This window comes from Cyprinodon tularosa, unplaced genomic scaffold (assembly GCF_016077235.1).
Source record: "Cyprinodon tularosa strain WSP-4 unplaced genomic scaffold, ASM1607723v1 ctg1199, whole genome shotgun sequence".
Classification (NCBI taxonomy): Eukaryota; Metazoa; Chordata; class Actinopteri; order Cyprinodontiformes; family Cyprinodontidae; genus Cyprinodon; species Cyprinodon tularosa.
In genome coordinates, this window is record NW_024038002.1 from 66,592 (window position 1) to 80,842 (window position 14,251).

The 14,251-nt window shown below is 39.1% G+C and overlaps 1 protein-coding gene across 1 annotated transcript in view; it reads right to left on the reverse strand.

Annotated features, from left to right (window-relative positions):
- Positions 1–343: 343 nt before the first annotated feature.
- btbd8 (BTB domain containing 8) overlaps positions 344–14,251 on the reverse strand; it is a 44,970-nt gene continuing 31,062 nt past the window's right edge. The window contains exons 15-18 of the mRNA XM_038269496.1: positions 13,676–13,760; positions 6,470–6,579; positions 4,743–6,392; positions 344–1,219 (exon numbers count right to left, since the gene is read on the reverse strand). Coding sequence (XP_038125424.1) covers positions 741–1,219; positions 4,743–6,392; positions 6,470–6,579; positions 13,676–13,760 — 2,324 coding nt within the window. The 3' untranslated portion in view covers positions 344–740. The remainder of the gene's footprint in view (positions 1,220–4,742; positions 6,393–6,469; positions 6,580–13,675; positions 13,761–14,251) is intronic.

Below are 14,251 nucleotides of genomic sequence, written 5' to 3' on the forward strand. Positions count from 1 at the left end.
ACATGTGTAATCACAGGTAACTGCTCCTATTAGACAAAAGAAACTGTCAACAGACCATACATGTGTAATGTCTTTAGATGACCGCTAGATGTCGCTGAAGCGCCGTGTACAACCTTACCGGTCTGTTGACGTTCTTAGGTATGACAAAGTGACTATAAAAGAATGTTTCACAAAAAAAACATAGCTTAAAGACGTTATAAAATTGATTTTTTTACATTTAAAGGTTATATAAATAAAATTAATGTTGTATGTACTATCAAGTCACATTATAGCAATGATTCCCACATTATCTAAATGTCTGTTTTATCAAAGAAATAAAATAAAGATATGACGGGATCTTTCATTTTGTTCCAGAAACACAAACCTTTATTTTACACTTAACAGAAGCCAAAAGGCTAATAGTATTTTTCTTTAAGAAACATCAATAAACCATATAAGACTATAAAGAAAGAAAATGCCTTAAATAAAAGACACTATTTCTGTCTTCAGTCTTTGTCTTTTAGTTTTTCCAAAGATGCGACAAATAAATAGTCCAATATACAAAAATATCTGCATGCATACCGGCCCGCTTGTGTCAGCAAAAAGTCTTTTAAAGGAATGTGAATGAAAGTGCAGTAAAGTCCAGAGAGTCCAGGAAATGATGTCAGGACATGGCGTCACAAATCAAATAAATAAAGACACAGTAAACATGTGAGTTTAAACCAGCAGGGGGAGGGGGGGTCAGCTGGCTGTCCAGTGTGTCAGTGATGCGTCTCCAGCTCCACGATGGTCCACTCTCCCTGTGGGGAAGCAGCATCTTCTGGAGAGAAGCTGGTCACCGTGATGCTGGTGGAGGAGTCCTCCAAAGGGGAGATAAGCTCCGCCCACCGTTTGAAACTCTCCTTCTCTGGCGACAGAAAAGCCTGCGTATCCAGGGAGTCCCGTGACAAGGACAAAGTCTGCTTGATGAGGTACTGAGCCAGGTTGAGCTCCTCGGGCACCGGGTTTATAACGCCCAGGTTGGACTCGTGCTCCGACAGGAGCTGCCTGAGTAACCCCCAGTCCCGCTCGGCAAAGTCGCCGCCTTTCTCCTCGTCCGTTTGACGTTTAACATCCCTGTCTTTATCCGAGCAGCGCTCAAACGCTTCTCCCACATCCATCTCATAAATGGGAGAGAGGACTTTGGATGGTCGCTGGTCATGTTTGCAGCTTTGATCCAGTCTGTCAAGACCATTGTCCCCTAAAAACAATTGACAATACTGCAAAATGACAAACTGGAACACTCTTCCACAGTTCTTACACCTCACAGATGACTAAGGGAGAGCTAAACAGGAACACAGGACGGATTTTACCCTTAATGCAACTGTTCCACTTTCAAAACAGGTGCGGTAGCAGCACTATGACGCTAATCCGGTTCATTCTCAGCTGCATGTGAAAGGGTAGACGGTTGCTTTAAAGGTAATGTACAGAGGAGTGTATTTCTGGATGCATCTCTTTATCCAGTTTGGAGAAGCAAAAGAAGTCATGCATTGCCAGCACAGGTGAACTTTGCATTTTTCTGAGCAATAACACTGATATGTTCTGAGGTTTATGCACAGGACTCCTAACAGGCAGAGGTAAAGAACAAATACCGTCACAAAAATGCAACTGCAAGCTGAAGAAAACAAATGTCATGCTGCCATTTTTTATTTTTTTTTTAAACATGTCTTCTTTTTCTGAACACTCACAATAAAGCAAATGGTTTCACCTGCTCACTATCTGATGCTCAGGGTAATATTTCACTTTTGCATGGAGGTGGAACCTCTGTAACAGTTCAGCAGGAGTTCTTAATGGGAATATGAAGTGGAAAAAAAGAGACACATGGCAGAACTGTAACAGCTGCTCTAGACACACATTACCTACTTCAAAATGGCTGCTCGCCTAAAATTACATGACTGAATATTAAAAAACAGTTTGCATAAACATCAGACATCTAGATCTCTACACACACATCTACTGGGTGTGACTAATGTGCAATAAAAAAAAACAACATAAAGGATTGCACGGTAAAACACAAATTTAAAAAGTGACAACATGCATATGTGCCATGCAAAAAGAATAAAACAATAAAAAAATTTAAATAAAAATCAGGAATGGGTATTTTTCTTAGCAGAATGGAAAGCAAAGAGATGCAAACCGATGTGGCGTTGTCTTTTCATACATTTGCACACAGTGGGACTCATACAGGAGTCAGTGGCTGTCAGTTCTCATCGATTTTGTGTTTTTAAACAAAAATGAAATAAAAACTACAGGTTTTAATCAATCTTTTACGGAAGAGGATTAGGGCCGGCGGGGAAAAAAAAAAAAAATTAACTGATTTTTAAATTTTATTTCAGTTTAGTATGGGAAAAAAAGTCAGAATTCTGACTTTAATCTCAGAATTCTGACTTTCTTTCCCAGAATTCTGACTTTTTTTTCTCAGAATTCTGACTTTAATCTCAGAATTCTGACTTTTATCTCAGAATAAAAAAGTCAGAATTCTGAAATTAAAGTCAGAATTCTGAGAAAAGGAAAAAAGTCAGAATTCTAAGAATTCCAATACTAAACTGAAATAAAATTTAAAAATCAGTTAACTTTTTTTTTTTCAGTGGCCCTAATCCTCTTCCGTAGTCTTTTCTGTTTTCCCTTTCTGAGTTTGTGCATGAGTATGATCCTAAGGTTTACCAGTGCAGCTGTTTTAGCAGGGCTGCACTGACTGCTGCTGTGGCTGCTTTTGGATTTTTTCATAACCGTTGCTCTAAGATCATAGCACACCTTTAATATTTTGGTCCTGTTTTATAAAAAAAAAATTATATAAGAATACCGATAAAACAATAAAAATGATTTAAAAACAAGAGGATGCACTCAAATATAAATAAAAAGCTTAGAGCATTAAGAGAGGCTGATTTTTAGACCTTTTCAGAGATGTTCTGTTAACATCTACTTATCAATTTTATTGTTAATTGGTTGGGAAAAAAACAAATTATTTTAAAACCATTTTACAAAAATAACAACGTCCCATAGGAACAAATTTAATGCTTTTTATGGGACTTTTTAATGACTTTTTTGGTTTTAAAACATAGAAAATGCATGGATATTTATCAACAATAACATTGAAAGTAAAAATTAATTTGATTTTGCTCTCTGGATTATAAAAGATTACATACCGCTGGATGTTGAGAGTTGAATTTGAGAAAAATCTGCTTTAAAGTTTATAATGCATCAAACATTCGATTCTTATAATTTAATGAACAGAATTGCAGAATTTAAAGAAAAAAATGGGATTAAAGTAAGATTTGGACACTGGTGGATTAAATTAATCTTCCCATAATTTCCTGGTTGAAGTGAACCAAGAGAGAAAACTACTGATTCCTGAGGTTTCAGGCAGTAAAGTCAGAGACTTCAGAGTATTACACAGCTACCATACTGCAGAGGACATCTTCTGTCATATATGCTGATGTTTGTTAAGGATTTTCAACCACATAAAAATCACAGAACGTCTCTGAAGTACGCATGCTGCATTTAATGTCGAGTTTTGCAGAATAGCGCATGTTGATTAGGATCAATGGAGTGGATTTCACAGCTCTGATGCGTTTCTGCACTTTTCTTTATATCTAAGGACCAAAAAAATGATGGTCAATGCCTTTGTTTGCACCAAACTAAGCGCCATAACGTGATTAAATCTTAATCAGCCCACACAAGGCAACTTTTTATTTATTTATTTGCTGCAATAAATGAGCAGCTGTGGTTTAAAAGCAGCAGCTTCAGTTTTCTGTGAACATTTACAAAAATTCAGCGACAGTTTTCCTGTAGTGGTCAAATTTTTCAAATGTGTGCTAAACAGAAGTGATGGTGGTATTTATATATATATATATATATATATATATATATATATATATATATATATATATATATATATATATATATATATATATATGCCAGGAGTTTGACAGGATTTGAGGAATATGAGCTTCAGAGCTTTTTATTTACTTTATTCTTTAGAGAAAAAAGTAACGTTAGAAATGTTATGAGCTGTAATATCAAAGAGTCCAATGAAAACAGAGATATAGCTAATGTTAGCCAAATGCTCTCTGGCTCAGTCCTTATTTTGATTATAAAGGTTTAGGTAATTTATTTTTTTTTTTTATGAATTTTCTAAATTTTGGTTATTTTTTCCTGTTGGACTGTTGAACCTGAAAACTTGAACCAAACAGAGACTCTAGTAATGAAGCAAATGTGAGCGGTTTTATTTCGGTTCAAAGCTAATGAGGTCACAGTGACGTCAGCACAAATAAAGCAACCCTGAATTCAATCATTAAATATATCCCGATTGCAGGGACAACAGGAATAACATTTTTCTCTTTATCTACATTAAAAGTGCATCAGTTGATCTGTTCACAAGGCAGCTTCTATTTATTCTCATCCTGTAAAGTTTAATTTATCGCTGCCTAAAGGCTCCCAGTTTAAGGTAGTTCAGCTGTTAAAATGCAAATGTTTTGGTTTTCTGCTTCCATGACACCAATTTCCAGGTTTAAATGGATCTTGATGCGGTTCTACGATGGAAGGCGAGATGAATGAAGAGATGATGTGTGTTTATGATTTAAAGTTTGAGGTTTTTCACTTCGCTATTAAGCTCCTTTATATCTTTTTCCTAGAAAAGGTCAGTTTGGGAATAAATCTTGAAAGGATAAATTTGGTGGGGTGGATTTGAGGGAGAGGGGGTCTAAGCTTGGATCATACTTTACCTGCTGGAGATTGTGCAGCTTGCACAGCAGCGCCCCCTGTCAGCTGAGGTTCATTTAAGTCTAGATGTAAATCAGCTTTCTTGCTCTCTGAGGGATTGGCCGCGCCCTTGTTGATCCCTCCGTTGTAGTGTTCGGTGTGGCGCAGGTCCAGGTGGCATGGCCGCTCCTGAGGAGCCGGCTCTCTGCTGTCTGAGTCCAGAGGTTTATCCGGGAGGATGTGATTGCTCTCTTCATGGGTCGGCTCCTGGATCTCGGTGATGAATACAGGCTTGTCTTCGTCGTCTCGGTTTAGCTTCGGGGCGGTCTTGGCCTCGCTCGCAGGGCGTGCGGAGGAGTCGCACTCGAAAACGTCACAGGGGGTCAGAGCTTCGTCCTTTTGCTGAGGCGGCGTCTGGACACCTCCTTCCTCCGAGCCCAGCTCCTCACACTCGTCCACGGAGAGCAGCACTGAGTGGCGGAAGTTGGCGCCAGCCTGGAAGTCGGGCGGCTCGTTGTCCTGGTCCGGACAGTCGTCATCGAAAGCCAGGTTCACAATGCCCTGGAAGTGCGGAGACGGATCCGTCGCTGGCCGTAGACCGCCACTTGGAATCACTTCAACTTCTGACTGCTCATCTTCCGTTTCCTCTTCATCCTCATCCTCCTCTTCATCAGATGAGCACGGCATGCTTCTAACGTTCTCATTCCCGACATCAACGCGCTTCTCCTCCTCTGGAACCTCGTCTCTTTGCAGCCAGGAGCGCGGACGCTGTCTAAGCCCCTCCTCCTCGCTGGTGGTCTCTGTCTCTCTTCCGCGCAAACGGACCTCCACCCTCAGCCCGGCCCCGCCTTCATACATCTTCAGCTCCTCCGGGGTGCTGGTGTCGCTACTGCTGCGACCCAGGAAGTCGGGGCAGCGCATGGTGCCGCACTTGGACACCCCTCTGTCGTTGGAGCAGTCGTCGTCTTGCGATCCTCCGGCGTCGTAGTCCTCAGAGCGGGGCTTGATGTCATCGGAGGAAGTGGTGTGCGTGCTCTCAGACTCTGGGCTGATCTGATGATGGATTCCGCTCCAGGAGTCCTCTACGGGGGTGTCCGTACCCCCCATGCTGCTCGGGGTACCGGCAAGGCGCTCGCCATCTTTAGGGGAACTCTGCGGCCTGATGTCGTGTTCTCCTCCGTTTATGTTAGCAGCGATTTCTCCGCCTAGAAAAGGCTTCATTTTGCTTTTCTCCATTTGCTCGCAATCGTCCACTTCAGCAAAGTGGACGTGGTGGACGTTGTTGGGCGTCGGTGTGACGCTGGCATCGTCCTGGAGACCGGCTTCAGTCTTCTGCAGCTCGTTCTGCGAGCTATCGCCTCTACGGCCAGCAGGTTGACTCAGCCCGGATTTTTTACCGTTCACTGCTTCCGTTAGTTTACGCTCTGACGTTCTGGAGGCTTTTGGTGAAGCTTTTTCAGCCGACGGTTCAGTGGAGCTTCTCAGCTTTGATCCAGACTTGGCAGCTGAGGAGACTTTGGCTGTTCTGGCCTGAGATTTAGCCGAGACGCCGTTCGCCGAAATCGGTTTCTTCTTTTTAGCATCACCGGTGGTTTTATTGGCGCCTGTAGTTCTGAGCGCCTCTTCTTTCCTGGGGGAGGCTTGTTTTTTTGTCAGGCTTCCAGGCTTAGATACTAAACCAAGAAGGAAAACAAATCTTAGAGACTGATTCACTTTCAAACCATTTTAACAGGCGGCCTGATCTACTCACCGTCCGATGCGCCTCGTCCCTTGGTGTCTGGTTTTGCTGCTGCAGCAGACTTTTCTGCTGGACCCCTCTTTGTTTTAGGTGCATCTTTTGAGCTTAATTTATTGATTGGGCTGAGGAAAGAGAGAAACAGAAAACAAACTGAATGTTTTTACAGTTAAATTAAACCATAACAAACACAATCAGCCGAGTCAAACACTTTTCACTGCAGCTTCTGTTTTATTTATGGGATCTGCTGGAGAGAAAATAAATTAGGAATGAATATTTATCACCACTGGGCGACAACTGTGTTTGTTTTCCCTTCAGTCTTTAGGAAAGTTGGTCCTCTGCACAAGAACCAATTACTACATTGAAGCTGCTCCTTCCATAAAGATTCTTCTTTAATTTATCAATTTACAAGTTTATACAAATAAATCTTCACAGGCCTTTTAAACTGTGGAAATATGCATGATTAAAAAAAATATTCACAACCCTATATATTTCTAATCTCTTCATTTTCTTTTGATTTTTTAAAATTATTTTTATTAATGGGCTATGCACACTTCTTAAAACTATTTGCAACTAAATCACATCCCAATGTTATAAAATAAAGGAAAAAAAAAAATAAAAGGAGTAACCATTGGTTATATTTGACTCTTTTTAGACTAATTTTTAAAATAAACTCTCAGTGTGCTTTAATAAAATTTGATCATAAGCACAAACTACTGTCTAATACAGAAGTTAGAAGAAAATTAAAAATATTTGACTTATAAAAATGTTCAGGAACAAAAAAGCAGAATACTTCTGGTGAAAATGTGACGAGTACTGGGTGTGGTTTAGGAACGAAAATAAAATAAATAATTCATCAATGAATTTTAGAAAAATTGACTAATATTTTCAGTAGCGTTGCAGGATATATCGAACCTGACTCCGCCAGATGGATTTGCTCCGCATATCCATCTGGAAACCTTCCGTTGAAGTAATTTTGGGAAGGGGCGAAAATACTGGTTAGCTGATTGGCCTATGTTGGTGATAGACGGGCCAAATAAACCAATCAGATCAACGAAGCATATGACGTACTAACAGAGCGACGACGAAGAGGAGCCAATTGATAGATCAAACTCTTGCCGAAACCAGTCGGGAGAAGAGCAAAAACATCTTTTCCTCTGAGAAAAGCCTCCAGAGCAGTGTTTTGCTCTTCTTTCAGTGAAGAAATACTCTGTAATTCCGATAAAACTTGCTCGATAGCCACGCTAACGCTAGTTTCATTGGCTGAAGCCGCCATGTTCTTTAGACTGAACTGTCGCGCTTCTCGTTGCGTCACACCTCAACCCGCCTCAAAGCCAACGCTGATTGGACGTTCGTTTGGTGAACGGCTCCAAATTTTCTTTAACGGAGAGTCTCCAGACTGATCTGCGAGTGAAACCCTTGAAAGCTCGCGAGATCAGGATGGTCTCACGAAGCTAGGATATATCGGCATTAATATCGTTATCGGTATCGGTCAATTTTACTGCATTGGTCCAATAAGTAAAACTGGGTGGATATGCAGCCGTATTCCTTATCATGTATTTGTCGTTTTGCTTTCAGGAAGGGTGTGATTATGTGGGTTTATTTGGTCATGTGACTCATTATGATCACGTTTATTTATGGATAAAATAAAAAATTAAATTAGTTTGCTGTTTTTTGAATGAAATTCTGAATTACAACTTTATTTAATAAAGCTACATTTCCTTTTACTGTAACTTTGTTTGCATTTAACATGCCGTAGTGAAATAATATGTTCCTTTAAAATATGTGAGAGACTATATTTTTATTTTTTTTCTCCTGGCAGATAAAATGATGCTTGGCAGGAAAATAATTTTATCTTCCAGTGCACACCCGAGTCAAAAAGTTAATTTTAGACCTTGACTAGATGCAGCTCAGGATGTGAAGCAGGGAAGCAATATCAGAGCTCTGGATGGTTTTTAAATGCTGTCCAAAGGGCAGGAAAAGCATCATATCTGTAAATATTGGTTATCAGCAATATTAATATCTACAGATTTCTATCACCTTAGATCAGGGATAACCAATTAAAAATCAGTGGGTCCAATTAAACAAAATCATCAACCAGTAAAGGTCCAGAGACCATTTTAATTATAATCTGTTATAATTAAAAAGTGGTCTGAAATCTTTTATAATCCAGAGAGTTATAATATAATTTAACACTGAAATAAAACGAGGTGTTTAAGCTTCTATATTATACAGTGAATTTTAAAATAAAAAAATACATATTTAAAAAAAAAGAACATATTTCCATAGTGTTTTTTTAACTAGAGAACAATCGTTCAGTTTGGTTTATAGACAATTTCCTGATTCACATTTTATTAAACACCTGAACTGACCGTTTCTTTCTTTTTCCTGTCTTAATGTTGGCAGTGGGCTTTAGGCTGCCCTGCAAGGCTTTAAACCTGGGTTTGAATGGAGACTAAGCCTTTTTCAAGCACATATCAAGGAGCTCATTTTGAGCCTGGATCCAGATTTATTGTTGATTCTGTTCATGGTGGAGAATCCTGCTTCACAGCAGCAGGTTGAGCCAAACATCCTCTAAATGTGCAGGGTCATCTTTGAGCACGCCATTTCACTTTTCTTTCACCAGTTCACCGCAGTTCTTCCAGTAGTCCACTTTCTCTGCTCTCTTTTTCTCATGGTCTTCTCCTTCTTTCCCATCGCCCGGCTTGCCACAGGTTTGCCTGCTGTGTCTAAAAGTAGCAGCAGCAGCAACCCAGACTGACAGCTCATTGGCTCATTTGGATCACGTGCAGCCTGGAGCCGGACGCTCCGGAGGGCTTTACCGTATTAACAGGAGAAGAGGCGCAAGTAATAATAATAGTAATGAATTTTATTTATCATGCACTTTACATTTGATTTCAAATCTCAAAGTGCTACAAAACAAGTTTAAAAGACCATAACATTAAAAACAGAGTAAAAAGACAGTCATTAAAATCAATACATTAAAAGGCATACGTAGCCTATTAAAAAAAATCTAAAATCAACAATTGTAGGAATTTCTAAAAAGGAAAGTTTTTAGTCCTTTCTTAAAACAATCCACCGTCTGTGGGGCCCTAAGGTGGTCTGGGAGGGCATTCCACAGACGGGGAGCTGCGGCTTCGAAGGCCCTGTCTAAGTGAAGTTAGACACTGCTGTCGGACCACATGTGGTAATTTATAAATGTTTTAAATCAGGTTGGGTCCGGATTAGCCAGCAGCCGGGTCCAGATCCGGACCGCGGTCTGCTAATCTGTCCTCTCTGCTATACTGAATTCATTTGCATAATACTGGCTACTTTTAACTTTTGGATTTTTTACATGGTCATGCTAGAAATCAGTCTACCTGTTTTTTTTGTTGTTGTTGTTTGTTGTTATATCATAAAACAGTAACTCCTGGTTATTTTTCTTACAAAGTATGTTTCATTTTTTCTTTAATTGCTTGAAAGCGTTTTAGTTTTACTGATCCTTTTACAGCTGAAGCCTGTTAAAGGAATAGTACACCCAAAACATGATTAGCCTTCATTTTCTACTCACCCCCATGCTGAACAACACTCTGGAGTACTTTTTTGATATCTCAAATGCATCTGGAGATCTGGGAGGCTTCTTGCTGTCTGCTGACATTCAAATAATGGAGGTCTATGGCGCCCGAGGCAGAAAGGTCCATAAAAGTCCACAAAAAACGTGTCAATATTCCTCCATACTGCTCGTCCAATGGATTCCAAGTGTCCTGAATGGGTAGCGTCCATAATTTACTCGAAACGAAGTCATTTAGAATGTTTTTAGAGCATAAACAGTAGTGTATAGAATTTCCTAAAAGCCCGTTCACGAGTCTACGGAAACCGCGGCAGACCAAACCAGATGAAAGTGCGCATTCAGCTCGGCAAAGAAGTCATGCTCTTCCTCAACACTGAAGTCCTCAGACATTTTTCTTTCGTCGTTTCTTTCTTTGCACAGGTAAACGGCACATTTCTTCTTCTACGCTTGCATTATCATCAGAGCAGACGCTGAATGCGCACTTTCATCTGGTTTGGTCTGCCGCAGTTTCCGTAGATTCGTGAACGCGCTTTTAGGAAATCCTATACACTACTGTTTATGCTCTAAAAACATTCTAAATGACTTCGTTTCGAGTAAATTATGGACGCTACCCACTCAGGACACTTGGAATACATTGGACGAGCAGTATGGAGGAATATTGACACGTTTTTTGTGGACTTTTATGGACCTTTCTGCCTCGGGCGCCATAGACCTCCATTATTTGAATGTCAGCAGACAGCAAGAAGCCTCCCAGATCTCCAGATGCATTTGAGATATCAAAAAAGTACTCCAGAGTGTTGTTCAGCATGGGGGTGAGTAGAAAATGAAGGCTAATCATGTTTTGGGTGTACTATTCCTTTAATGTGCATTAAGGCCATAGAGTGAAAGTCAAAGCGAATATCCACTTTTCTCTGTGGATGAGTGTGCATGCATGTTCATGTAGGTATAAATTTGAAACTTTTTTTTTGCTATGAAATGTAAAAAGTTCAATAAAAGAAGGTACCCTTTTAAAAAAATATTTAAGAGGATTACTCTGGCCTCTAACTTTTCGGTGCCTTTGTGTTCACCAAGTGGATTCTAATCCCGTTCATATATTTATTCTTGTTTATTTTTCATGGTTTTTTTGCTCTGTAGAGGAGAGATCAGCTTGGAGCAGCCTTTACTAATTTATAGATGCTCAGTGCTGAGCTGAAAAAGTTAGGATTTTCAAACTCCAGCATCTGATTTAAACAGGCTTGACTCGAGGAACAATACAAAACACGATGGTATGCCAAGACAATCAAGGATGGTGGATTTCCCTGATCTCTGACCGAGGAAAATCACTTATCGGCGACATTCTAGAGAGGAAAGCTGATAATACGTAACAAAGCTCACGTGGCCGGATTATCTCCCTGAGAATCAAGCCTCTCCTTTCTTTTTTTAAATGAAGGACCCCAAACTGAGCAATAAATCAAGCAGATGTCTAGCAGGAGGGTGCCAATGATCTGATCCAAATCAAAGACACTTCGTTCAGGAAGTAGGGACTCATTCTTAGATAAGCTATACAGTATCCAAGATCTTCAAACCACATTTAATTGCAGAGCTTTTCTTTTTCCAAACGCTGCACCATCACGGAATAATGAATACTGATGAAGGTGGACGGGTAGTAAAGCTAAGCTTGTGAAATTTGACTCCAACCTATTTATTTATCAATAAAACCATTAAATTGTTTTTTGTTTTCTTCCCAAAATGCATCAACTTACAGACCAGATAAATAGAATAGAATAGAAAATCCCTTCATTGTCCCACAATGGCGAAATTCTGGTAAATATGATAAATTAAAGTTAGAGAGAAGGTAAAGTTAACTTTTATTCTCAGCTGCAGATTCTAGTTAAATTTCCTTTTAATTTTTAAGAAAATGCAGGTTTTTCAGCCGTCTTGATGCAAAGCAGCCGTCAGTGTTTTCTAAACGACTGCCCAGTGATTCTAAATTTAAAACTGATATTTTTAAACATCCTTGAAGAGCAGAAAAGAGGCTCGTCACAGCGGAACAACCTGACCTGAACAAACAGACATTCAAAGAACACCAAACACTGAACTATTTTTCTTCTTAATGACCATCATCGTTGTTTTATGCAGCCTCAGTTTTATTCCTGGTACATCAAGCAGCCTTTCAGACAGAAAGTGTCGATTCGTCCTTGTCTGTTATGTTTTATTTCTTCTCCAATAATGACAAGTTTTATTTAGAAAGTATTAAAAAAAAAATCTCAATTAATGTTTTGGGAAATATTCCTACGGGAGCAGAGCTTAAAATAAACAGACATGAGGAGTGGATGTAGGACAAGAGAGAAGAGAACAGAAAGGTAGGACTATGAACAAATGATCAATTTATGATAAATTGTTGATAAATGGTTTATTAAAGGAACATTTGCTCTATTAGAATAACGGATAAAGATTGATTTCAAAATTTATACTTTATGCTGTTCTGTTATGACATATAAACACTTAAAGCTCCAGGGGTCCATTTCAGGAAGCAGGTTTAACAAACTCAGATTGAAATCCGCAACTTTAAATTGATCTAGCTTAAAGTCGGGAAGTTTTCTGCTATGAATTAGTTCAATCAACTCTAAGTAGGTCCACTCAGATTTGAACACGTGCGCAATGAAAAGCCATTATCAGTGGAGCCATGATTAGACAAGTCAACATGACGACAAAAAAAAAAGGAAGTGCCATTTCACCCAAATAAAAAATTGATTTTAATGCAGAAATGGAAAAAAAAAGGAGAATGTGTTTAAAAGACATGTAATGTACTTTTTTTTTCTCCATTCAAGCACGTTGTTAAAAAAAAGCAAAAATTATGTTAATGCAAAGATCCTATTGAGACAAGAAAGGCCAGTTTTGTTTTTCTAAAGTGCCGCTTATTAATGTAGTTTTAGTCGATTGAGACGATCAATCAACTTTAGATCAAATAATTTAGCGACAACCCGCATCCCTACCCTGAGTGAAACATCTACAAGCCTGAGGTTAATGCAAAGGAAAATACATTAAAAAGTAATGCTTGTTTAACTCTACTCATTTTCAGACAGATTAGGAACCTTCCACTGGCTCCCTGTATCTCAGAGAATAGACTTTAAAATACTTCTGTTAGTCTATAAATCTCTGAATGGCTTAGCACCTAAATACATCACAGACTTGCTATCAGTGTATCAACCCTCCAGACCACTCAGGTGTTCTGGCTCCTAGAACCAGAACTAAACATGGAGAAGCAGCATTTAGTTCCTATGCTCCACTTATCTGGAACAAACTTCCAGAAAACTGTAAAAGTGCGGAAAGCCTGAGTTCCTTTAAATCAAGACTAAAAACAATTTTTTTTAGGATTGCCTTCGACTGTTCCAGTTAAACAGTTCAACTAAAACATATTTTCTTTAGTCCAACTGTTTTGTTTCTGCATTTTTTTTCCCCCACTTGCTTTGATTCTGTTTTTATCTTCCTATATTTTAATCATGTAAAGCACTTTGCATTGTCTTTGTACTGAATTGTGCTATGCAAATAAATTTGCCTTGTCTTATTGTTTTAGAAGGGTCATAATGGCTTATATTTAAGAAGAAAAAGGTAACTTGTTAATTTCCCCTACAGTGAGGGAATAACTTGTTTCCAGGTGACAAATGAAGCTGAACATTAGTAGGTCTCACCTGCTGGTCTTGGCTGTCTCAGATCTCTGAGGAGGTTTGGTCAGTGGGGACCTGCTGACTGCTTTGGCCTGTTTGGGCTTTGCACCTTGAAACCAAACACAGATACGACTGTTATGGCTGCATGCTGCATGGAATGGAAACGATAAGCTTTAATACATGAAGTGTTCTGGGTTTAGACCAGGGGGAAACCAATTAAAAATCAGCGGGGGTCCGAATAAAGAAAATGAACAACCAGTAGAGGTCTGTAGACATTTTTTATTATAATCCATTACTTTAAACAACATTTAATACTGAAATAAAATGCAAGTGTTTATGTATCCATGTTATACTTTGATTTTTTTTAGATAATAATATTATAATAATAATAAATAGAAAGTTTTTCCATTTTAAAATCTAAAGTGCTTTTTGAAACAATCTTTCACAGTTCGGTATATAGACGATTTCCTGACTTATATATATTTTATTAAACACCTAAACTGACCTTTTTTTCTTGCTTTCCTTTTTTATGGCTAAATGAGAGAAGTGGGCTTTAGGCTGCCCTGCGAGGACATTTAAACCTGGGTCTGAATGGAGACC